The sequence below is a fragment of the Pseudophryne corroboree genome, chromosome 11 (assembly GCF_028390025.1).
Source record: "Pseudophryne corroboree isolate aPseCor3 chromosome 11, aPseCor3.hap2, whole genome shotgun sequence".
Taxonomy (NCBI): domain Eukaryota; kingdom Metazoa; phylum Chordata; class Amphibia; order Anura; family Myobatrachidae; genus Pseudophryne; species Pseudophryne corroboree.
This window is the reverse complement of record NC_086454.1, coordinates 18,798,776-18,823,848: the sequence shown is the minus strand read 5'-3', so window position 1 is coordinate 18,823,848 and position 25,073 is coordinate 18,798,776. Positions and strand designations below refer to the sequence as shown.

Here is a 25,073-nt window from a genome sequence, read left to right as displayed (position 1 = left end):
CTCCCAACATGACCCTCTCCAGGAGGGACACAATGCTCTGCTACTGGACTTCCCTCTTACTGTATGATTACCATCACCTGTGCTGTACCCTAATACTGACCCAGTGCTCATACCTATGTCATACCTCCCAACATGACCTCTCCAGGAGGACACAATGCTCTGCTCCTGCACTTCCCTCTTACTGTATGATAACCATCACCTGTGCTGTACCCTAATACTGACCCAGTGCTCATACCTATGTCATACCTCCCAACATGACCTCTCCAGGAGGATACAATGCTCTGCTCCTGCTCTTCCCTCTTACTGTATGATTACCATCACCTGTGCTGTACCCTAATACTGACCCAGTGCTCATATCTATGTCATACCTCCCAACATGACCTCTCCAGGAGGACACAATGCTCTGCTCCTGCACTTCCCTCTTACTGTATGATAACCATCACCTGTGCTGTACCCTAATACTGACCCAGTGCTCATACCTATGTCATACCTCCCAACATGACCTCTCCAGGAGGACACAATGCTCTGCTCCTGCACTTCCCTCTTACTGTATGAAAACCATCACCTGTGCTGTACCCTAATACTGACCCAGTGCTCATACCTATGTCATACCTCCCAACATGACCCTCTCCAGGAGGACACAATGCTCTGCTCCTGCACTTCCCTCTTACTGTATGATTACCATCACCTGTGCTGTACCCTAATACTGACCCAGTGCCCATACCTATGTCATACCTCCCAACATGACCTCTCCAGGAGGACACAATGCTCTGCTCCTGCACTTCCCTCTTACTGTATGATAACCATCACCTGTGCTGTACCCTAATACTGACCCAGTGCTCATACCTATGTCACACCTCCCAACATGACCCTCTCCAGGAGGGCACAATGCTCTGCTCCTGCACTTCCCTCTTACTGTATGATAACCATCACCTGTGCTGTACCCTAATACTGACCCAGTGCTCATACCTATGTCATACCTCCCAACATGACCTCTCCAGGAGGATACAATGCTCTGCTCCTGCTCTTCCCTCTTACTGTATGATTACCATCACCTGTGCTGTACCCTAATACTGACCCAGTGCTCATACCTATGTCATACCTCCCAACATGACCCTCTCCAGGAGGGACACAATGCTCTGCTACTGGACTTCCCTCTTACTGTATGATTACCATCACCTGTGCTGTACCCTAATACTGACCCAGTGCTCATACCTATGTCATACCTCCCAACATGACCTCTCCAGGAGGACACAATGCTCTGCTCCTGCACTTCCCTCTTACTGTATGATAACCATCACCTGTGCTGTACCCTAATACTGACCCAGTGCTCATACCTATGTCATACCTCCCAACATGACCTCTCCAGGAGGATACAATGCTCTGCTCCTGCTCTTCCCTCTTACTGTATGATAACCATCACCTGTGCTGTACCATAATACTGACCCAGTGCTCATACCTATGTCATACCTCCCAACATGACCTCTCCAGGAGGACACAATGCTCTGCTCCTGCTCTTCCCTCTTACTGTATGATTACCATCACCTGTGCTGTACCCTAATACTGACCCAGTGCTCATACCTATGGCATACCTCCCAACATGACCCTCTCCAGGAGGACACAATGCTCTGCTCCTGCTCTTCCCTCTTACTGTATGATTACCATCACCTGTGCTGTACCCCAATACTGACCCAGTGCTCATACCTATGTCATACCTCCCAACATGACCTCTCCAGGAGGATACAATGCTCTGCTCCTGCTCTTCCCTCTTACTGTATGATTACCATCACCTGTGCTGTACCCTAATACTGACCCAGTGCTCATACCTATGTCATACCTCCCAACATGACCCTCTCCAGGAGGACACAATGCACTGCTCCTGCTCTTCCCTCTTACTGTATGATTACCATCACCTGTGCTGTACCCTAATACTGACCTAGTGCTCATATCTATGTCATACCTCCCAACATGACCTCTCCAGGAGGACACAATGCTCTGCTCCTGCACTTCCCTCTTACTGTATGATTACCATCACCTGTGCTGTACCCTAATACTGACCCAGTGCTCATACCTATGTCATACCTCCCAACATGACCCTCTCCAGGAGGACACAATGCTCTGCTCCTGCTCTTCCCTCTTACTGTATGATTACCATCACCTGTGCTGTACCCTAATACTGACCCAGTGCTCATACCTATGTCATACCTCCCAACATGACCTCTCCAGGAGGACACAATGCTCTGCTCCTGCTCTTCCCTCTTACTGTATGATTACCATCACCTGTGCTGTACCCTAATACTGACCCAGTGCTCATACCTATGTCATACCTCCCAACATGACCCTCTCCAGGAGGACACAATGCTCTGCTCCTGTACTTCCCTCTTACTGTATGATTACCATCACCTGTGCTATACCCTAATACTGACCCAGTGCTCATACCTATGTCATACCTCCCTACATGACCTCTCCAGGAGGACACAATGCTCTGCTCCTGCTCTTCCCTCTTACTGTATGATTACCATCACCTGTGCTGTACCCTAATACTGACCCAGTGCTCATACCTATGTCATACCTCCCAACATGACCTCTCCAGGAGGACACAATGCTCTGCTCCTGCTATTCCCTCTTACTGTATGATTACCATCACCTGTGCTATACCCTAATACTGACCCAGTGCTCATACCTATGTCATACCTCCCTACATGACCTCTCCAGGAGGACACAATGCTCTGCTCCTGCTCTTCCCTCTTACTGTATGATTACCATCACCTGTGCTGTACCCTAATACTGACCCAGTGCTCATACCTATGTCATACCTCCCAACATGACCCTCTCCAGGAGGACACAATGCTCTGCTCCTGCTCTTACCTCTTACTGTATGATTACCATCACCTGTGCTGTACCCTAATACTGACCCAGTGCTCCTACCTATGTCACACCTCCCAACATGACCCTCCCCAGGAGGGACACAATGCTCTGCTCCTGCTCTTCCCTCTTACTGTATGATTACCATTACCTGTGCTGTACCCTAATACTGACCCAGTGCTCATACCTATGTCATACCTCCCAACATGACCTCTCCAGGAGGACACAATGCTCTCTCCTGCTCTTCCCTCTTACTGTATGATTACCATCACCTGTGCTGTACCCTAATACTGACCCAGTGCTCATACCTATGTCATACCTCCCAACATAACCCTCTCCAGGAGGACACAATGCTCTCTCCTGCTCTTCCCTCTTACTGTATGATTACCATCACCTGTGCTGTACCCTAATACTGACCCAGTGCTCATACCTATATCATACCTCCCAACATGACCTCTCCAGGAGGACACAATGCTCTGCTCCTGGACTTCCCTCTTACTGTATGATTACCATCACCTGTGCTGTACCCTAATACTGACCCAGTGCTCATACCTATGTCATACCTCCCAACATGACCTCTCCAGGAGGACACAATGCTCTGCTCCTGCTCTTCCCTCTTACTGTATGATTACCATTACCTGTGCTGTACCCTAATACTGACCCAGTGCTCATACCTATGTCACACCTCCCAACATGACCCTCCCCAGGAGGGACACAATGCTCTGCTCCTGCTCTTCCCTCTTACTGTATGATTACCATCACCTGTGCTGTACCCTAATACTGACCCAGTGCTTATACCTATTTCATACCTCCCAACATGACCTCTCCAGGAGGACACAATGCTCTGCTCCTGCTCTTCCCTCTTACTGTATGATTACCATCACCTGTGCTGTACCCTAATACTGACCCAGTGCTCATACCTATGTCACACCTCCCAACATGACCTCTCCAGGAGGATACAATGCTCTGCTCCTGCTCTTCCCTCTTACTGTATGATTACCATCACCTGTGCTGTACCCTAATACTGACCCAGTGCTCATACCTATGTCATACCTCCCAACATGACCTCTCCAGGAGGGACACAATGCTCTGCTCCTGCTCTTCCCTCTTACTGTATGATTACCATCACCTGTGCTGTACCCTAATACTGACCCAGTGCTCATACCTATGTCACACCTCCCAACATGACCTCTCCAGGAGGACACAATGCTCTGCTCCTGCTCTTCCCTCTTACTGTATGATTACCATCACCTGTGCTGTACCCTAATACTGACCCAGTGCTCATACCTATGTCATACCTCCCAACATGACCTCTCCAGGAGGACACAATGCTCTGCTCCTGCTCTTCCCTCTTACTGTATGATTACCATCACCTGTGCTGTACCCTAATACTGACCCAGTGCTCATACCTATGTCACACCTCCCAACATGACCTCTCCAGGAGGACACAATGCTCTGCTCCTGCTCTTCCCTCTTACTGTATGATTACCATCACCTGTGCTGTACCCTAATACTGACCCAGTGCTCATACCTATGTCATACCTCCCAACATGACCTCTCCAGGAGGACACAATGCTCTGCTCCTGCACTTCCCTCTTACTGTATGATTACCATCACCTGTGCTGTACCCTAATACTGACCCAGTGCTCATACCTATGTCACACCTCCCAACATGACCCTCTCCAGGAGGATACAATGCTCTGCTCCTGCTCTTCCCTCTTACTGTATGATTACCATCACCTGTGCTGTACCCTAATACTGACCCAGTGCTCATACCTATGTCACACCTCCCAACATGACCTCTCCAGGAGAACACAATGCTCTGCTCCTGCTCTTCCCTCTTACTGTATGATTACCATCACCTGTGCTGTACCCTAATACTGACCCAGTGCTCATACCTATGTCATACCTCCCAACATGACCTCCCCAGGAGGACACAATGCTCTGCTCCTGCTCTTCCCTCTTACTGTATGATTACCATCACCTGTGCTGTACCCTAATACTGACCCAGTGCTCATACCTATGTCATACCTCCCAACATGACCTCCCCAGGAGGACACAATGCTCTGCTCCTGCTCTTCCCTCTTACTGTATGATTACCATCACCTGTGCTGTACCCTAATACTGACCCAGTGCTCATACCTATGTCATACCTCCCAACATGACCTCCCCAGGAGGACACAATGCTCTGCTTCTGGACTTTTCTCTTAATGTATGATTGCTGGCACCTGTTTTGCACAGGTTAATTGATAAGAAAGGTGTTTCAGCAAAGGTGATGGCAATCATACAGTAAGAGGGAAGTCCAGGAGCAGAGCATTGTGTCCTCCTGGAGAGGTCCTGTTGGGAGGTATGACATAGGTATGAGCACTGGGTCAGTATTAGGGTACAGCACAGGTGATGGCAATCATACAGTAAGAGGGAAGAGCAGGAGCAGAGCATTGTGTCCTCCTGGAGAGGTCCTGTTGGGAGGTATGACATAGGTATGAGCACTGGGTCAGTATTAGGGTACAGCACAGGTGATGGTAATCATACAGTAAGAGGGAAGTGCAGGAGCAGAGCATTGTGTCCTCCTGGAGAGGGTCATGTTGGGAGGTATGACATAGGTATGAGCACTGGGTCAGTATTAGGGTACAGCACAGGTGATGGTAATCATACAGTAAGAGGGAAGAGCAGGAGCAGAGCATTGTGTCCTCCTGGAGAGGGTCATGTTGGGAGGTATGCTATACACGTACATAGTACACCATACACATTGCGCACACCACACATACAGTGCACACAAATACATAGCACACCCCACACACATATTATCACCATACGCATTGTCTCCCCAAGGTTGAGTCTATTTCCCCAAGGCAGAGCGGCTCCGGAAGACACAACTCAGCAACCCCGGGTCAGCAGGTCTCACACGGAACTGCCTAGGAGGGGCTGACGCTGCAGCTCCCCCTACAGTCAGACAGCCAGCCTCTTTGTCAGTGTGATGAGCAGGCAGCTGCGCGTTACTGACACAGCTGCCTGCGCTCCACACTGTCTCGTCCCTCTCCTTCCCCAAAAGAATCATCAGTGAGGATGGATCGGCGGGCAGGCCCCTGCGTGCGCTGAGCTGAGCCATCGCTTAGTAAGCTCTGCAGTGGGGAGGGGAGCGCAATGCCCCGCAGTGCCGCTGATCAGATCGGATTAGAGATCTGATCTCCGGCGAGTGGAGGGGGGCCCTTTTCTGACAGGGGGTCCCGGGGTACTTAACCCCGGAGCCCCCCTGTTAATCCGGCTCTGTGTCTGATAATTCTGTATGCACTAATGGAATATTGTATACTTCTTTTACTGCTTGTACCCCCCTTTTCTTTTTTTGTCTTCCCTGCTTCTTTTCCCTTCTTTTTTTCTGTACCCTTTTGACAAACATATTTCCTTGATTTTTCCAATGAAAACTATTGATGTAAAAAAAAAAAATAATCCGTTTTGGATGTGCAGATGGAGCAGACTTTAGTGTCAATTCCTCACTTGCCTTTACTGGGAGAGCCGCCCTTTGCGATTTTCTTCAGGAACACGGTGTTAATAAACGCCCTTATGCTTGCGATGAGTGGCGGGATGCGTCGCTGGCATAATGTGATGATTGATGCGCCCCGCCCTTTATATGACCGTTCTTGGTCTAGTGAATCTCCTGGTTCATCTCTCTCTCTGTCACACGTGCGGCGGAATGTAATAAGCCACTTCTGCCGCAAGGTAGTTGCTTGTGGTGTATTGATCAGACACAATCGCAATTCAGTCAACTTAAACTGCAAAATGGCTCTTCCTCCTTACGTCGTATTTTTTTTTTTTTTACTAAATCGAATCAAAATCTTATCAGAAATTAGGAGGCAATTTGTTAGCGTTTCTAGGGGTGATGGGGAATTATCCCAACGTTACACATACTGCTTGTGATCATCTTGATGCATTTTTCATCATTAATTATGAGTCTGTCATAGAAATTACTATTTTCATTTTTTCAATATATATTTTTCAAACTTTTTTTTCCAATTTATTATTGCGTATATTGTACATATGATAGCAGGTCCCCAACGCAGTACTGATGAAACTTTACATAATGACAAGATATCATTATTATCCCATATTTATAGGGGCCTAGTCATCATCAGCCATGTGCGCGTTACACATGCAGAAACAAAGCTTACGAATGTTTTTGGTAACAGGCCCGTTTATTATTAGGAACCTGATAGATATATAGATAGACCTTATACCGGAGCCCTCTGAGCACATGTGTGAGCTTGGGTCAAAATGAACGTGTGTGTGTGTGTGTGTGTGTTTGTGTGTGTGTGTGTGTGTGTGTTTAGGGCAGACTAGATGGGCCAAGTGGTTCTTATCTGCCATCATATTCTGTGTTTCTATATAAGCTCTGCTCCATGTACCAGTGTGTGTAACAGTGAGTACACCATCATATTCTGTGTTTCTATGTAAGCTCTGCTCCATGTACCAGTGTGTGTAACAGTGAGTACACCATCATATTCTATGTTTCTATGTAAGCTCTGCTCCATGTACCAGTGTGTGTAACAGTGAGTACACCATCATATTCTATGTTTCTATGTAAGCTCTGCTCCATGTACCAGTGTGTGTAACAGTGAGTACACCATCATATTCTATGTTTCTATGTAAGCGCTGCTCCATCTACCAGTGTGTGTAACAGTGAGTACGGCGCTACCTGCTTAATCTTCAATAAAACCCCTCCGCTGGGTAAGTAACTGGGCTGCTCGTAGATGTAAGGCATCTACTGGTGTGTAGATCTGTAATTCTGCTACATCCCCAAGCCTGTACATACATATTTCCAGCATCATATACATAACTCTCTTTCAGCCTAACTGGGGAAAAGCTGCTATACTTTGGGGTGTATTGCTATTCTTTGGGGGTGTTAGTACTTCTACCTAAAGGTCGAGGCATTGTGCTGTGGAACATCCCGCCATGTTCTACAGTAGCGGATCTTGCTACGGGCACACAGGATTTTTGCCCGGGGCGCCGCCTACCGGAGGGCGCTGCAGTCATGGCAAGATCCGCTACTGGTGCCCCCCGGTGCTCGGTAGATGCGGTGCTGTGTGGTGCGCGATGAAGTCATCACACACCGCACTGCATTGTGGGTGCGGCACATAGACACTCGGGGTTATAATTGACCTCTAGTGTCTATGCGGTGCTATGGGAGAGACGTCATGACGTCTCTCCCATAGATCAGAGTAGCGGGACCGGCGGCCAGAGACGGAGGGCAGCAGCGGTCGGGAAGGAGGAGCGGGGATTGTAAGTATTAATTTTTTTTCATTTTTTTTCTTTTTGTTAAGCGGCGCAACTAGGGGGCACAACTCTACAGGGGGCACGGCGCAACTAGGGGGCATAACTCTACTGGGGGGCACAACTCCACAGGGAGCATAACTGACCACGCCCCTTCTCCGTGAAGCCACGCCCCTATTTTTCACCCGGGGCGCCACAAAGTCTAGATCCGGCCCTGATGTTCCACTAAGTACACATTTGCTCATTACAGTAGGCTATAAGTCGCTATCTATAGGGTGCGAGGAAAAAGTAGCTATTTTGCTGGCCATAATGTGCTGCTCCGCCCAAACCGCTAATTGAATTGCATCCTAAAACTTGTTTGTTAGTCGCCTCCTTCCCCTGCGCTCTCTACTCCATCTTGGCCGTTAAGATTTATACATATGACTGATGGAGTGGGCACCTATCCTCATTTCTGCAGGGTCAGCTCTCTACGGTTTTATTAATGTTACTAATTCTTTCACATAACATTGCAGTGTACTCTGCTGGGAGGGGAGGGGAGAGCTCTCACCAGTGCTACTGTGCTTCCACCTATCCCGCCTCTGCTTCTCCGGACTCCGTGGTGATTGAGTCAGGGCTTGCAGTGATTCCCCGGCCATCTGCTGTAACATGCAGTACCACTTGTGGCCAGGAGAAGGGTCTCTGAATGGGCTGCCTCGCACAAGTGACGGACATGGAAGGGAATGTCATATGGGCAGCGCTATATAATTACTGGGCCTTTGGGGCAGGGGATTTTTCCCCATTGTATCGCCTCCGCCTTGGGGTTCCCACAGTAGTAGTGATGGAAAAAGCTATGGCCCCATTCCATTCTACTGCTGTTCCATGTTGGCATTGCCTGACCAAAGCATGGTGATGCCTATAGAATAGACGGGTGGAACTTAAAGAAAAAGGGGTACAGAAAGCTAACCAGGGATATTCTGCAAACCTAGAGGAACATTTTCATGCTAATAGAAATTTGAGGCCTATGTGGCGAGGGAGCCAATCCATCACTGATGGTAAAATGAAAGGCTCCTGTGTTGGCAGGTTGCTGTTCCCTTCTTAGAAGAAGACGGAGAGAAAGTGGCACCAGACACTATTTGTTATCGTTGTCTGATAATCCATTAGTCCTGGACATGTTAGATACTAGGAAGTGTTGGAACAGAGTAATCGCCAGGAAAGCACCAGGCACGATGGTACTGTATGCTGAGGCAGGTGCTCAAGGACGGCGCTTATCAATTATCAGAGATTTTACCGACATATTTAATTGGTCTTTGACTTTATAATTTGACTCAATCATAAAAATAGTTGATAGATTGTATTGTCATGACTGTTGGCTCAGCTATAAATATGTCTGCCTCCACTAAATGTACTGTAATGGTGAAGAGTTTTATTTGGTGGTTTGCAACCTGAGAGGCGCAACTGTGTCAGATTGCCAGGTGGTTGTGATGCTCCGTACAACTAGCCAACAAAACATGTGCTTTACAGCAACACAAACCCTAAGTCCTGAAGGCTGACCGTTACAAGCTGTCTCACGTTGTCTTCCTCTCACTGTCTCAGATGCAGAGCCGGCAGACAACGCAAGTGCGTCACTTCCATTTTACTGCCTGGCCGGACCATGGCGTTCCCAAGACAACCAACGACCTGATACAGTTTAGGAATTTAATCCGTCAATATACAGCAAGTTACTGCCCGCCCAGTTCACCTATACTGGTACACTGCAGGTATGTGCAAAGCATTCTGGTCTCCATATTAAATATATGATGTTTTCATGGCTACAGAGGTGTTACCGAATGATACATACTGAACATTTGTGGGCCCCGACAAAGTCACCCATACACTTTGGGCAATGACACTGATCTTGACATTAGCTATGAAGGTTAAGGGATATAGGAGGAAGATGTATTAAATCTTAGAGAGAGATAAAGTTCCATCCAATTAGCGTCTAACTGCCATTTCACAGACTGTGTTTGAAAAACGACAGGAGCTGATTGGTTGATACTTTATCTCTCTCCAACATTTTATACATTTCCCCCATAGTTAGTTATCGCGTTCCACAGACTAGGAAATGTAATCTCCCCACTGCTCATAATTTAGGGACGTAGCAGGTAAGTGACATCATAGCCTCTGTGACGTGTTATCAATTGACCAATCTGAAAATGTGTTTCTTCTTACCATTCTCTAGTTGATAAGACAACCAGAAACTTTGTAAGACAGCAGATATGCACGTTTCATTTGTAAGCATCGTTTTTGCTCATTCAAGGCTTTTCCCATTATTTTTCCTTAGTGCCGGAGTGGGCAGAACTGGCACTTTCATTGCACTTGATCGCATCATTAAACAAATTGAAGCTGAAGATAGAATAGATGTGTATGCAATTGTACATGACCTGCGGATGCATCGGGGATTAATGGTGCAAACGGACGTAAGTTCCTGAATCCAAGAAATGCAATCGTTTTAGAGACTGCAGCATCAAGGTGCAGTATATTGGGGAGGTGGCCTTTAGGGACAACCTCAAATAAGAATTGCTCCCAGTTTTTCGTGTGAAATAACTGTCCCATGACTATAAGGGCTGGGTAGAAGCAGACAATCAGCTCCCAAAACTAAAAAAAATCAACTCCAAGACCTGCTATGGACGATTTCAGCACCAGTGTGGTGTTTCCGTGCCACCATTACACTACTAGGCCAGCTAAAGGACCTCATAGGAGGTGATTCCGAGTTGATCACTCGCCAGCAACTTTTTGCTGGCTTGCGATCAAATAGTCACCGCCTATGGGGGAGTGTATTTTCACTTTGCAAGTGTGCGAAACGCGTGTGCAGCCGAGCGGGCTGAAAACCTTTTGTGCAGTTTCTAAGTAGCTCTAGACTTACTCAGCCCTTGCGATCACTTCATCGTGTCTGGTCTGGATTTGATGTCAGACACCCGCCCTGCAAACGCCTGTACACGCCTGCGTTTTTCCAACTACTCCCTGAAAACGGTCAGTTGACAACCACAACCGCCCTCTTCATGTCAATCTCCTTGCGTTCGGCTGTGCGAATGGATTCTTTGTTAAATCCATCGCCCAGCAACGATCCGCTTTGTACCCGTACGACGCGCCTGCGCATTGCGGTGCATACGCATGCCCACTTTAGCCGCGGTTGAGATGATCGCTGCGCTGCAAAAAGTTGCTAGCGAGCGATCAACTCTGAATGACCCCCTTAGGGGTAAATTTACTAAGACGGGAGTTCTATTTAAGATGAGATATTGCCCATAGCAACCAATCAGATTCCAGGTATTATCTTCTAGAAGGTGCTAGATAAATGAGAAGTAGAATCTGATTGGTTGCTAAGGGCAACATCCTATCTTAAATAGAACTCCCATCTTAGTAATTTTACCCCATACACTCTTCATGTGAGAATGGTTTGCTGAAGATCAGTCACTACCCAGAAAGTGACAAGTAATTACCCCTAGCGAGAGATCAATGGGGGTCATTCCGAGTTGACCGCTAGCTGCTTTCGTTCGCAGCGCATCAATCAGGCAAAAAAATGGCCCTTCTGCGCATGCGTATGGTGCGCAATGCGCACGCGCGATGTACTTTCACAAAAGCCGATGCAGTTTCACACAAGGTCTAGCTCCGCTTTTCAGTCGCACTGCTGGCCGCAGAGTGATTGACAGGAAGTGGGTGTTTCTGGGAGGTAACTGACCATTTTCGGGGAGTGTGTGGAAAAACGCAGGCGTGTCAGATACAAACGCAGGCGTGCCTGGGGTAACGCAGGCGTGGCTGGCCGAACGCAGGGCGTGTTCGTGACGTCAAAACAGGAACTAAATAGTCTGCAGTGATCGCAAGTTAGGAGTAGGTCTGAAGCTACACAAAATTTTTTGGTAGCCGCTGTGCGATCCTTTCGTTCGCACTTCTGCTAAGCTAAAATAGACTCCCAGTGGGCGACGGCATAGCGTTTGCACGGGATCCGGTCAAGATGCCGCCGGACGGAATCCCGGCGGTCGAAATACCGACGCCGGAATCCCGACCGCCGCAATCCCGACATATTCTCCCTCCGTGGGTGTCCACGACACCCATAGAGGGAGAATATAATAGTGTGCCGAGCGTAGCGAGGCACCATGCCCGCAGCGTGGCGAGCGAAGCGAGCCCGCAAGGGGCTGCGTTCCGCTCGCCACCCCTGTCGGGATTGTGTGGTCGGGATTCCGGTGTCGGTATTTCGACCGCCGGGATTCCGACCACCGGCATTTAGTACTGATCCCGTTTGCACGGCTGCTAAAAGCAGCTAGCGAGCAAACAACTCGGAATGAGGGCCAATGACAAGTAGACGATCTTGAATCCCATCTACAGTAGTTTGGAGGTTACAAGTTATCCAGGGAGAGTGTCAGCTCTTGTAACAAAGTGGACTGAAGCGGGAAAACCAGAGCACCCACCAGATCTCTGCAGATGCTGTAGATTGTTATCATCTGTATACATGGAAGATGGGAAAGTACAGCTTCCGAAATATGCCTCCATTCTTCCAGACATTTCCCCCTTTTCTGGTGAGAGTGATAACAGGACAAGGCCTGAACACTAAGCTGTAATAAACTGATGATAGTAAATTCCAAATCACAGGAAATGTGAAGTCACCTGTCCATAGTCCTTTTACAGGAGACATTAAAGGAGTTTATCATTTATTTATTTGTTATATAGCGCACATATATGACGCAGCCCTACACACTGGCCGACATCACTGCACGATATGAACGATCTCGTTCATTAATGAATGAGATAACGTTCATATCGTGCAGTGTGGAGGCACCAGCGATGAAAGATGCGCGGCCCTGCGCTCGTTCATCGCTGGTGCCATGTTGGCTGTGCATGCAGGCCATAACACACAAGCACGGGGTACACATACAAACTCCACACAATTAAGGAGCAGATTGCAACCCATGACGCCAGGGCTGAGAGGCAGCAAAGCTACAGTATCTCCTGCTGCTACCTATGGGGCAGCCCCTCCATTGCTGCAATGCCGCATGAAATTTCTATACATTTATTTACAATACATTTTTAATTCATTTTTACGCACGTGGAGCACTGAGCCAGGATCTAACATCGTCATCTCTCCCGCTGCTACGGCAGCAATTCTCTACATATAGGGCTTGAGGGGGGCCCAGATACAATTGCTCTTGCAGACCATGGGGGTAATTCAGATTAGATCGCAGCAGCAAATTTGTTAGCAGTTGGGCAAAACCATGGGGGGTCAGTCAGACCTGATCGCACACTAGATTTTTTCGCTGCGATCAGGTCAGAACTGCGCATGCATATGCACCGCAATACACAGGCACGTCGTACGTGTGCAAAGCAGATCATTGTTGTGCGATAGATTTTACGAATAATCCATTCGCACAGCCGATCGCAAGGTGATTGACAGGAAGAGGGCGTTTGTGGGTGTCAACTGACCGTTTTCTGGGAGTGTTTGGAAAAACGCGGGCGTGTCCAAGCGTTTGCAGGGCGGGTGTCTGACGTCAATTCCGGGACCTGACAGGCTGAAGTGACCACAGCGACTGAGTAAGTTCTGGGCAACTCAGAAACTGCACAAATCTTTTTTGTACCGCTCGGCTGCACAAGCGTTCACACACTTGCAAAACAAAAATACACTCCCCTATAGGCGGCGACTATCTGTTCGCAGCGCTGCAAAAAAATAGCTAGCGAACGATCAGGTCTGAATTAGGCCCCATGTGCACTGCAGGTGGGGCAGATGTAACATGTGCAGAGAGAGTTAGATTTGGGTGGCTCATATTGTTTCTGTGCAGGGTAAATATCCTGGAGCAGGGCTGCCACGCATATATGAATGATAATTAATACGTTGGAGTTTTTACGTAGCCCTGGGATTATTCCAGCTAATTCTGTGTATTTCTTTACCACATAGAGCCAGTACGTCTTCCTGAACAAGTGTGCGCTGGATTTCATCAATAGTCGGAAAAGCTCCGATCCTGATCTCAGTTACCAAAACTCGTCCAGCATCTATGAGAACTTCAATGTAGCTCCTCTGCGATAGACACATATCTGATCACCGTACGTCCTGTGTGTACAGACAAAGGGCTGCTGGGCTTCCGGACATATCACAGCGCCAAGCAGGGAATTTGCACTTTATTTCTAAAGAAAATTGCTCAATATGCGGGTTTTCTTCTGTACGTACTATTAATCTGCTGGAAAGATATAGTACGTCTTATGTTACAAGGCCAAAGATATACAGAGATCACCGGCCATTGGCCAGAAACATTTGTTCATGTGCCATTACAAATACCAGGGGAGCTGATGAATATGACACGTTGTATTGTAATAAATGTACCTCAATGAATGTTCGGCCAATGCAATACTGGGCCTGATTCGGAGATGGCCGCTAAATGCATTTGCCGCTGCGATCCCGTACGCAACAGATGTGTGAAAAATATGCAAGCGCAGTAGTTACCTGAAAACGTATTGAGACACCCACCGGCGGCTTCGCAGATCCAAGTAACTGTCTACAAATATGCAGCGGAGCTGGAAGACCCTTCCGTATTCGGCCATCTGAGTTACCCTATGGGCGAGGAGGAATGGCCGCTGGGGCTGAGGCGCTGGCGTCATGTTTTGTTGATATGGAGGTCGTGATGCGCCTGTATTTTTACTGCCTCGCCCCTTCACCTCCCCCAAACCCTGACTGCCAGTCACTGCAAATAAATACTCACTGGAAGCGACCTTGGTGTGTGTGCTGTGCCACCTTGGTGTGTGCGCTGTAGGATGATAACTGCTCAGCATTGGGTACATCTCAGAGTCAGCGCCACTGACCCATAGATTATATATATATATATATATATATATATATATATATACACACATATACATACAGTGGGGATTGAAAGTTTGGGCACCCCAGGCAAAAATTAATTTTAATGTGCAAAAAGAAGCCAAGGAAAGATGGAAAAATCTCCAAAAGGCATCAAATTACAGATTAGACACGCTTATAACATGTCAAAAAAAGTTTGATTTTATTTCCATCATTTACACTTTCAAAAGAACAGAAAACAAAAAATGGCGTCTGCAAAAGTTTGGGCACCCTGCAGAGTTAATACCTTGTACTGCCCCCTTTGGCAAGTATCACAGCTTGTAAATGCTTTTTGTAGCCAGCCAAGAGTCTTTCAATTCTTGTTTAAGGTATCTTCGCCCATTCTTCCTTACAAAAGTCTTCCAGTTCTTTGGGATTCCTGGGCTGTCTGTGACGCACGCAAAAGTGCAGGCAGCTGGCGGTCACCCGTATGCGGCTGAATGCAAATGCTGCTCCAAACTCCTCCCCTTGCGTACATAAGTGCGGCCGGGGATGGTGTTCAAGAACTGAGATGCCCGCTGCCAGCATCTGTGTGCATAGTAATACTGATTGGTACGTCCTTATACGCCATCTTTGGTCAGAACGTGAACACCGGCGTTACGACAGAATTGGGTGCAAATCAGGCCCGTATCTCACCTGTAATAGGTATAATATACTGTCATGTTCCACATTCCAATTATCAAGTGAGGAGAGCGAGAGAGTGGAGAGAGATAAAGGTGTCTATTTACTAAGCCATGGAGAGAGATAGTGGAGAGATGTAACGGGGTATACTTACTAAGGCTTGGAGAGACAGTGGAGAGAGATAAAGGGGTCTATTTACTAAGGTGTGGAGAGAGGTAAAGGGGTCTGTTTACGAAGGCTTAGAGCAGGGGTGGGGAACCTGTGGCCCTCCAGCTGTTGTTGAACTACACATCCCAGCATGCCCTGCAACAGTTTTAGCATGGCCAAATAGCAAAACTGTAGCAGGGCATGCTGGTATGTGTAGTTCAACAACAGCTGGAGGGCCAAAGGTTCCCCATCCCTGGCTTAGAGAGAGAGTGGAGAGAGATAAAGGGGTCTGTTTACTAAGGCGTGGAGAGAGATAAAGGGGTCTGTTTACTAAGCCATGGAGAGAGATAAAGTGGTCTGTTTACGAAGGCTTGGAGACAGTGGAGAGAGATAAAGGGGTCTATTTACTAAGCCATGGAGATAGTGGAGAGATATAAAGGGGTATACTTACTAAGGCGTGGAGAGAGATAAAGGGGTCTGTTTATGAAGGCTTGGAGAGAGAGAGTGGAGAGAGATAAAGGGGTCTATTTACTAAGGCGTGGAGAGAGATAAAGGGGTCTGTTTATGAAGGCTTGGAGAGACAGTGGAGAGAGATAAAGGGGTCTGTTTATGAAGGCTTGGAGAGACAGTGGAGAGAGATAAAGGGGTCTATTTACTAAGGCGTGGAGAGAGATAAAGGGGTCTGTTTATGAAGGCTTGGAGAGACAGTGGAGAGAGATAAAGGGGTCTGTTTATGAAGGCGTGGAGAGACAGTGGAGAGAGAGAAAGGGGTCTATTTACTAAGGCATGGAGATAGTGGAGAGATATAAAGGGGTATACTTACTAAGGCGTGGAGAGAGATAAAGGGGTCTGTTTATGAAGGCTTGGAGAGAGAGAGTGGAGAGAGATAAAGGGGTCTATTTACTAAGGCGTGGAGAGAGATAAAGGGGTCTGTTTATGAAGGCTTGGAGAGACAGTGGAGAGAGATAAAGGGGTCTGTTTATGAAGGCTTGGAGAGACAGTGGAGAGAGATAAAGGGGTCTATTTACTAAGGCGTGGAGAGAGATAAAGGGGTCTGTTTATGAAGGCTTGGAGAGACAGTGGAGAGAGATAAAGGGGTCTGTTTATGAAGGCGTGGAGAGACAGTGGAGAGAGAGAAAGGGGTCTATTTACTAAGGCATGGAGAGAGATAAAGGGGTCTGTTTATGAAGGCTTGGAGAGACAGTGGAGAGAGATAAAGGGGTCTATTTACTAAGGCGTGGAGAGAGATAAAGGGGTCTGTTTATGAAGGCTTGGAGAGACAGTGGAGAGAGATAAAGGGGTCTGTTTATGAAGGCGTGGAGAGACAGTGGAGAGAGATAAAGGGGTCTATTTACTAAGACTTGGAGAGAGGTAAAGTGGAGATCAGCTCCTGTCATTTTTCAAACATAGCCTGTAAAATAACAGTTAATTGGTTGGTACTTCATCTCTGTCTCTCTCTACTTTATCTCTCTCCAAGGTTTGATACATCTCTCCGCCACGCGTCTTTTTACCTTGTTACACTGTAAACGCCTCGTCTTGTTCTGAACGTTGAGAACCCTAATGACTAATGATGACGCGACTGAGGTTTCCATGACCAGCACTTGTTTCCGCTGTATCTTTAATAATATAAAGGGATATTTATATGACAGAGGAGTAACTAGAAGTCATTCTGCTAATTATGCAGTGGTGTTGGAATACTTGAAATATATTTTATTGTAATTTAATATATAATGATTCCATGTTGTGATTTTGTACCGTAAGGATGTATAGTAATGCTGTGAAGGTTTTTAATATTAAACGTTCCAAAGAGAACACTGAAGCAGGGACGCACTGTGAAGGATTTGCCTTACGTGGTATTGTGTTTTATAACCTTTACGCTGGTCACTGTAAATGGTATCAAGTCAATAATAAAGATATACTTTATAACTGTGTGCATTACTTTGTCATAGATCTGGGGGTGCAGACAGGGAGTGCGCGGTGGGATGGGTACAGAGTGCCCCAGTCTGTGTGGCAACTTGGGCCTGGCAACCACGCCGTCAAGGTGATGGGGTCACACCCTCAATGCGCTAATGCAGCGCATAAGGTGGGGATTGATATGCACAAAGGCATGTAGCCACACCCACACTTATGTGGCCGCGCCCTCAGTACTGGGGGAGGGGGGGGGGCTAAAAAATCTCCAGGCAGCCCTGATTACTGCCTAGCAGAGCTGACCCTGCACCAGTCAGGACAGAGGCAACTTACATAACTTTGGTGAATGTCCAGCTTTTATCCACCAGAGTTCACAAAGACCAGCGTAGACTCCAGTTCTCACCCCTGTAGCCGCCTCCAGCACTGTATTCTGTATTCAGCTATGTCTGCACTGTGCCCGCTCACTCATTAGTACATAGTACCCAGTACTGGCGCTAGTTACCATCAGCTTTCATCTACTTCAGTGTTTATCAATGTTCTCTCATGAGGGGGAGCTTCATAGGGTCCCCAAGCTTCCTACATCCCTCTCTCACTTCAGCCAACCCAACGGCCCCTGAGTCCAACCAATTCTACAGAACTGACACTTAGGTGGAGGCACGTACAGACGGCCATATGAGCAGATTGTATACAGCGCAGGGCTGGCATACTATCATACCTCCCAACATGACCTCTCCAGGAGGACACAATGCTCTGCTAATGGACTTTCCTCTTACTGTTTGATTGCCATCACCTGTGCTGTACCCTAATACTGACCCAGTGCTCATACCTATGTCATACCTCCCAACATGACCTCTCCAGGAGGACACAATGCTCTGCTCCTGCTCTTCCCTCTTACTGTATGATTACCATCACCTGTGCTGTACCCTAATACTGACCCAGTGCTCATACATATGTCATACCTCCCAACATGACCTCTCCAGGAGGATACAATGCTCTGCTCCTGCTCTTCCTTCTTACTGTATGATTACCATCACCTGTGCTGTACCCTAATACTGACCCAGTGCTCATACCTATGTCATACCTCCCAACATGACCTCTCCAGGAGGGACACAATGCTCTGCTAATGGACTTTCCTCTTACTGTATGATTACCATCACCTGTGCTATACCCTAATACTGACCCAGTGCTCATACCTATGTCATACCTCCCAACATGACCTCTCCAGGAGGGACACAATGCTCTGCTAATGGACTTTCCTCTTACTGTATGATTGCCGGCACAGGTTAATGGATAAGAAAGGTGTTTCAGCACAGGTGAGAGCAATCACAAAATAAGAGAAGTCCAGGAGCAGAGCATTCTGTCCCTCCTGGAGAGGGTCATGTTGGGAGGTATGTACTACTGACATTGCACATGACTGTAATGTTACTAGTTCCAACATACCTCCCAACAGGACCCTCTCCGGGAGGGACAGAATGCTCTGCTCCTGCACTTCCCTCTTAATTTATGATTGCTATCACCTGTGCTGAAACACCTTTCCTATCCATTAACCTGTTCAACACAGGTGCCGGCAATCATAAATTAAGAGAAAAGTCCAGAAGCAGAGCATTGTGTCCCTCCTGGAGAGGGTCATGTTGGGAGGTATGGTTCCAAGTTTAGAATACAAGATGGATAATGCCTCCATCATGTGTACCCAATGGGTATTCTTCATACTGTAGCTATCACCAGCTGCAAACTGGCTCAGCAGTCAGTGGGGACATAGTCAAGAGAGCCTATAGGGGTGTAGAAGGTAAGGGTCAGGGGAGGGAGGACTCTTTATGCAGTGCGGCTGGTGTGGGCTATTAATGTAATGGTGAGGGCTACAGTACAAGATTATTTATTGCATATGTCCCAACATGACTCTCTCCAGCAGGTGCAAAATGCTCTGTTCCTGGACTTCCCTCTTAATTTATGATTGCCAGCACCTGTGGTGAAACCCAATTCTTATCCATTAATTAGTTCAACAGAGGTACTGGCAATCATACAGTAAGAGGGAAGTCAGTAACAGAGCATTTGTCCCTCCTGGAGAGGGTCATGCAGACTGGTTACTGTTTGTTAGACTTTCCATATTTCATGCACGTATCCTTTTTGTCTAAACAGAGCACCAACGTTCCAGGATCCAGGCAAGAAGCATCTGAGCTTAAGGACACAAGTGGTAGAAAGAGGTAGGAGATAATAGAACAGTCTGCCATCTGTCCTGATTTTGGGGGACGGCCATGCTCAGTCAGAACTTTGTCCCCACTGCAAGGACAATTGGGGGGTTATGTCCCACTTCCCACTGCTGTTTGTGATGGGCGAGCTGCATGCACCTATCAGTAGTGCACACAGGTGTTTTGTTCATATGTTTGTAAATCCAGTCATCAGGACACAGAGACATGTGAGTTCACTGCTGTGCTGTTTATTCCATCACCAACTCCAGACACACTGCACACTGGACCACCCACTTCCCAGCAACCCCCTGGTCCCAGGGACCATCACTGAAGATTCAGGCTTACACACATTAGTAAGGGAGTGTCTACAAATATTAAGCATTCTAATACACTAACATCACATCCTCTTTTCTTTAAAGATAAGCCCTGTACGCTTCAATGCAACAATTAACAACATCATATTAAGAACATCATCTAACACATTTCAATGAGTCTCTCAGGTCTGCGTATTTCCCTTTTGGGTCTTTCATACACAGTCTGTGTTTCATCGACCATGCTGAACCTTTCTAGAATTGTGGTTTGTTCACCATTATCAGGATCATCATACATGTCAGATGAAGGGTATCCTTCAGTCATGTTGTCTTCATTATGGTTAGGTTGAGATCTTAAATCCACCCGATTTCTTCTTACTTCTGTTCCACGCTCTGTACGTATAGTATAAGATCTTGGTGCTACTTGTGCTTGCACAATACCTTTCTGCACCCAAATTCCTTTCTCATGATCTCTGAGACGGACTTGGTCACCTGATTTTAGATCAGATAAGTTTTTTGTTCACCTGTCATGGAACAGTTTCTGTTTCGCCTATTGACGTTTCTTACTCAGTCTGACCAACGCTGAGTTATGTGTATTAAGCAGTTCATCATGTAACGGGAGATTTGCTCTAATCCTCCTTCCCATCAGCATTTGTGCAGGAGAAAGTCCATTCTGTAAAGGTGTACTGCGGTAGATTAAAAGACTTTTGTAGAAATCTTCTTTACCTTCTTGAGCTTTTTTCATGAGACTCTTTACAGTTTTTACTGAACTTTCCACCAACCCATTTGAGCGTGGATAGTGGGGACTTGACGTAGTATGGACAAATTCCCACTCATCAGCAAATTGTCTAAATTCAGCACTAGAAAACTGAGGACCATTGTCTGTGAACACTTCCATAGGAACACCATGCCTTGCAAAGATTGACTTCATGCAATTGATTACGGCTTTACTAGTAGTTGTATGTAGTGTCTTCACCTCAGGGTAGTTAGAGTAATAATCAGTCACGACAATGTACGTTTTCCCATTACAATCAAATAAATCTGCGCCAACTTTCTGGTACGGTCTCTCTGGCACTGCATGAGGACTCAGTGGCTCGACTTGTTGTTTTGGTCTATACGTAAGACATAATTCACATGTAGCTGTAGTCTGTGCTATGTCTTGGTTCATTCTTGGCCAATACATAACTTCACGCGCTCTCCGCTTACATTTTTCTTCTCCTAAGTGGCCTTCATGTATCTTGCACAGCATAGTTTTTCTTAGTCGTACAGGTATGACAAACCTATTGCCTTTGTAAATAATACCATCGACAACTGTAAGGTCACTGCGGTACATCCAATAATCATGAATAGACAGCGGGCACGCATGTTTTTCTGCTGGCCAACCTTTCAGAATGATATCGTTCAACACTTTCATTGTGTCATCTGTCTCAGTTTCTTTCCTAATCTGTTCTTGTCTTGCAAGAGACACTGGTAGAGAAGCTACGATCAAATTAACATAGGCTTCTATCTCTTCATCCATCAGACTTTCGGAACCTTCACTTTTGTCCACAGCACGAGAAAGTGTATCAGCAATGTACATGTATTTGCCGGGACAGTATAGCAAGTGTACATCATATTTCTGTAGTCTGATAAGCATTCGTTAAATTCTCATGGGACAGTCATGTAATGATTTAGTCATGATAGCTACCAATGGCTTGTGGTCAGTTTCCACTGTAAATGTTTGACCATACACAAACTGATGAAATCGCTCACATGCATATGTGATCGCTAGAAGTTCTTTTTCTATCTGAGCATACCTTGTTTCAGCACTTGTCAGTGCTCTTGATGCATAGATTACTGGTTGCCATGTATCTTCATGTTCTTGTAAGAGCACTGAGCCTAGGCCAAATTGTGAAGCATCTGCTGAAATTCTCATTCTTTTCGCAGGATCAAAGAATTTTAGCACTAGTTGCTCTGTAATGATCTGTTTCAAGTTTTGCCAACTTTCTTCTTGTTCATGTGACCACATCCACTCGTTATCTTTGTCCAACAACCACCTAAGAGAGGCTGTTCGTTCAGAGAGTTGAGAAATAAACTTTCTCTAACGTCCTAGTGGATGCTGCGGACTCCGTAAGGACCATGGGGAATAGACGGGCTCCGCAGGAGACATGGGCACTTTAAGAAAGAATTTATATTCTGGTGTGCTCTGGCTCCTCCCTCTATGTCCCTCCTCCAGACCTCAGTTAGTTTGAATCTGTGCCCGGACGAGCTGGGTGCTTTTCAGTGAGCTCTCCTGAGCTTGCTGTAAGAAAGTATTTTGTTAGGTTTTTTATTTTCATGGAGCTCTGCTGGCAACAGACTCCCTGCATCGTGGGACAGAGGGGAGAGAAGCAGCCCTACTCTCTGAAGATAGGTCCTGCTTCTTAGGCTACTGGACACCATTAGCTCCAGAGGGATCGTACACAGGATCTCACCCTCGTCGTCCGATCCCAGAGCCGCGCCGCCGTCCCCCTCGCAGAGCCGGAAGACAGAAGCCGGGTGAGCATAAGAAGCAAGAAGACATCGAAATCGGCGGCAGAAGACTCCAGTCTTCACTGAGGTAGCGCACAGCACTGCAGCTGTGCGCCATTGCTCCCACACACACCTCACATACTCCGGTCACTGTAAGGGTGCAGGGCGCAGGGAGGGGCGCCCTGGGCAGCAATTGGGACCTCTTTGGCAAAAAGTACACATATATACAGTTGGGCACTGTATATATGTATGAGCCCCCGCCAAAAATTGTACATTGAAGCGGGACAGAAGCCCACCGATGAGGGGGCGGGGCTTCTTTCTCAGCACTCACCAGCGCCATTTTTTCTCCACAGCTCCGCTGAGAGGAAGCTCCCCAGGCTCTCCCCTACAGATACACGGTAGAAGAGGGTAAAAAGAGAGGGGGGCACATAATTAGGAGCAAAAATCAATATAAACAGCGGCTACTGGGTTAACATTAAGTTACTGTGTTATTCCTGGGTTATATAGCGCTGGGGTGTGTGCTGGCATACTCTCTCTCTGTCTCTCCAAAGGGCCTTGTGGGGGAACGGTCTTCAAAAAGAGCATTCACTGTGTGTGTGTGTGGTGTGTCGGTACGCTTGTGTCGACATGTTTGACGAGGAAGGCTATGTGGAAACAGAGCGGGAGCAAATGAATGTGGTGTCTCCGCCGACGGCGCCGACACCTGATTGGATGGATATGTGGAAGGTTTTAAATGATAATGTTAATTCCTTGCATAAAAGGTTGGATAAAGCTGAAGCCTTAGGACAGTCAGGGTCTCAGCCCGTGCCTGATCCTATGTCGCAGAGGCCGTCAGGGTCTCAGAAGCGCCCACTATCCCAAATTGTTGACACAGATACCGACATGGATTCTGACTCCAGTGTCGATTACGATGATGCAAAGTTACAGCCTAAATTCGCTAAATCCATCCGTTATATAATTATAGCAATTAAGGATGTGTTGCACATCACAGAGGAAACCCCAGTCCCTGACAAGAGGGTTCATATGTATGGGGAAAAACGGCACGAGCTAAATTAGTTATGTGAAAAGGCTTGGGAATCTCCAGATAAAAAACTGCAGATTTCCAAATGGATGCTTATGGCGTACCCTTTCCCGCCAACGGACAGGTTACGCTGGGAATCCTCCCCTAGGGTGGACAAAGCTCTAACACGCTTATTCAAGAGGGTAGCCCTGCCGTCACAGGCTACGGCCATCCACAAAGATGCTGCGGATGGAAAGCAAGAGGGTACCCTGAAGTCCATTTATACGCATTCAGGTACCTTACTGAGGCCAGCGATCGCGTCGGCCTGGGTGTGTAGTGCTGTAGCAGCATGGACAGACACCCTGTCTGAGGAAATTGATACCTTAGACAAGGATACTATATTAATGACCCTGGGGCATATAAAAGACGCTGTCCTATATATGAGAGATGCTCAAAGAGACATTAGTCTACTGGGTTCTAGAATAAATGCTATGTCGATTTCTGCCAGAAGGGTCCTGTGGACTCGGCAATGGACAGGTGATGCCGACTCAAAAAGGCACATGGAGGTTTTGCCTTACAAGGGTGAGGAATTGTTTGGGGAGGGTCTCTCGGACCTGGTCTCCACAGCTACTGCTGGAAAGTCAAATTTTTTGCCATATGTTTCCTCACAACCTAAGAAAGCACCGTATTACCAAATGCAGTCCTTTCAATCACAAAGAGGCAAGAAAGTCCGTGGTGCGTCCTTTCTTGCCAGGGGCAGGGGCAGAGGAAAGAAGCTGCAGAACACAGCTAGTTGCCAGGAACAGAAGTCCTCCCCGGCTTCCGAAAAATCCACCGCATGACGCTGGGGTTCCACAGGCGGAGCTAGGCCCGGTGGGGGCGCGTCTCCGAAATTTCAGCCACAAGTGGGTTCACTCCCAGTTGAATCCCTGGGCAATAGATATTGTGTCTCAGGGATACAAGCTGGAATTCGAAGAGATGCCCCCTCACCGATACCTTAAATCGGCCCTGCCAGCTTCCCCCCTCGAGAGGGAAATACTGTTAACTGCAATTCACAAATTGTATCTTCAACAGGTGGTGGTCAAGGTTCCCCTCCTTCAACAAGGAAGGGGTTATTATTCGACCATGTTTGTAGTACCGAAACCAGACGGTTCGGTCAGACCCATATTGAATTTAAAATCCCTGAACATATACCTGAAAAGGTTCAAGTTCAAGATAGAATCGCTCAGAGCGGTCATCGCAAGCCTGGAAGGGGGGGATTTTATGGTGTCTCTGGACATAAAGGATGCTTACCTTTATGTCCCCATTTATCCACCTCATCAGGTGTACCTCAGATTTGTGGTACAGGATTGTCATTACCAATTTCAGACATTGCCGTTTTGGTCTCTCCACGGCACCGAGAATATTTACCTAGGTAATGGCGGAAATGATGGTACTCCTGCGGA

General features: G+C 47.2%; 2 protein-coding genes across 2 annotated transcripts in view; both read left to right on the top strand.

The window, feature by feature from the left end:
• The window catches only part of LOC134968623 (mucin-19-like), a 517,580-nt gene extending 501,068 nt beyond the window's left edge, over positions 1–16,512 (top strand). The window contains exons 65-69 of the mRNA XM_063944156.1: positions 6,978–7,042; positions 9,190–9,338; positions 9,703–9,866; positions 10,430–10,565; positions 14,030–16,512. Coding sequence (XP_063800226.1) covers positions 6,978–7,042; positions 9,190–9,338; positions 9,703–9,866; positions 10,430–10,565; positions 14,030–14,158 — 643 coding nt within the window. The 3' untranslated portion in view covers positions 14,159–16,512. The remainder of the gene's footprint in view (positions 1–6,977; positions 7,043–9,189; positions 9,339–9,702; positions 9,867–10,429; positions 10,566–14,029) is intronic.
• Positions 16,513–19,763: 3,251 nt separating this feature from the next.
• The window catches only part of OSBPL5 (oxysterol binding protein like 5), a 157,630-nt gene continuing 152,320 nt past the window's right edge, over positions 19,764–25,073 (top strand). The window contains exon 1 of the mRNA XM_063946331.1: positions 19,764–19,842. The gene's annotated coding sequence lies outside the window, so the exon portion shown is untranslated. The remainder of the gene's footprint in view (positions 19,843–25,073) is intronic.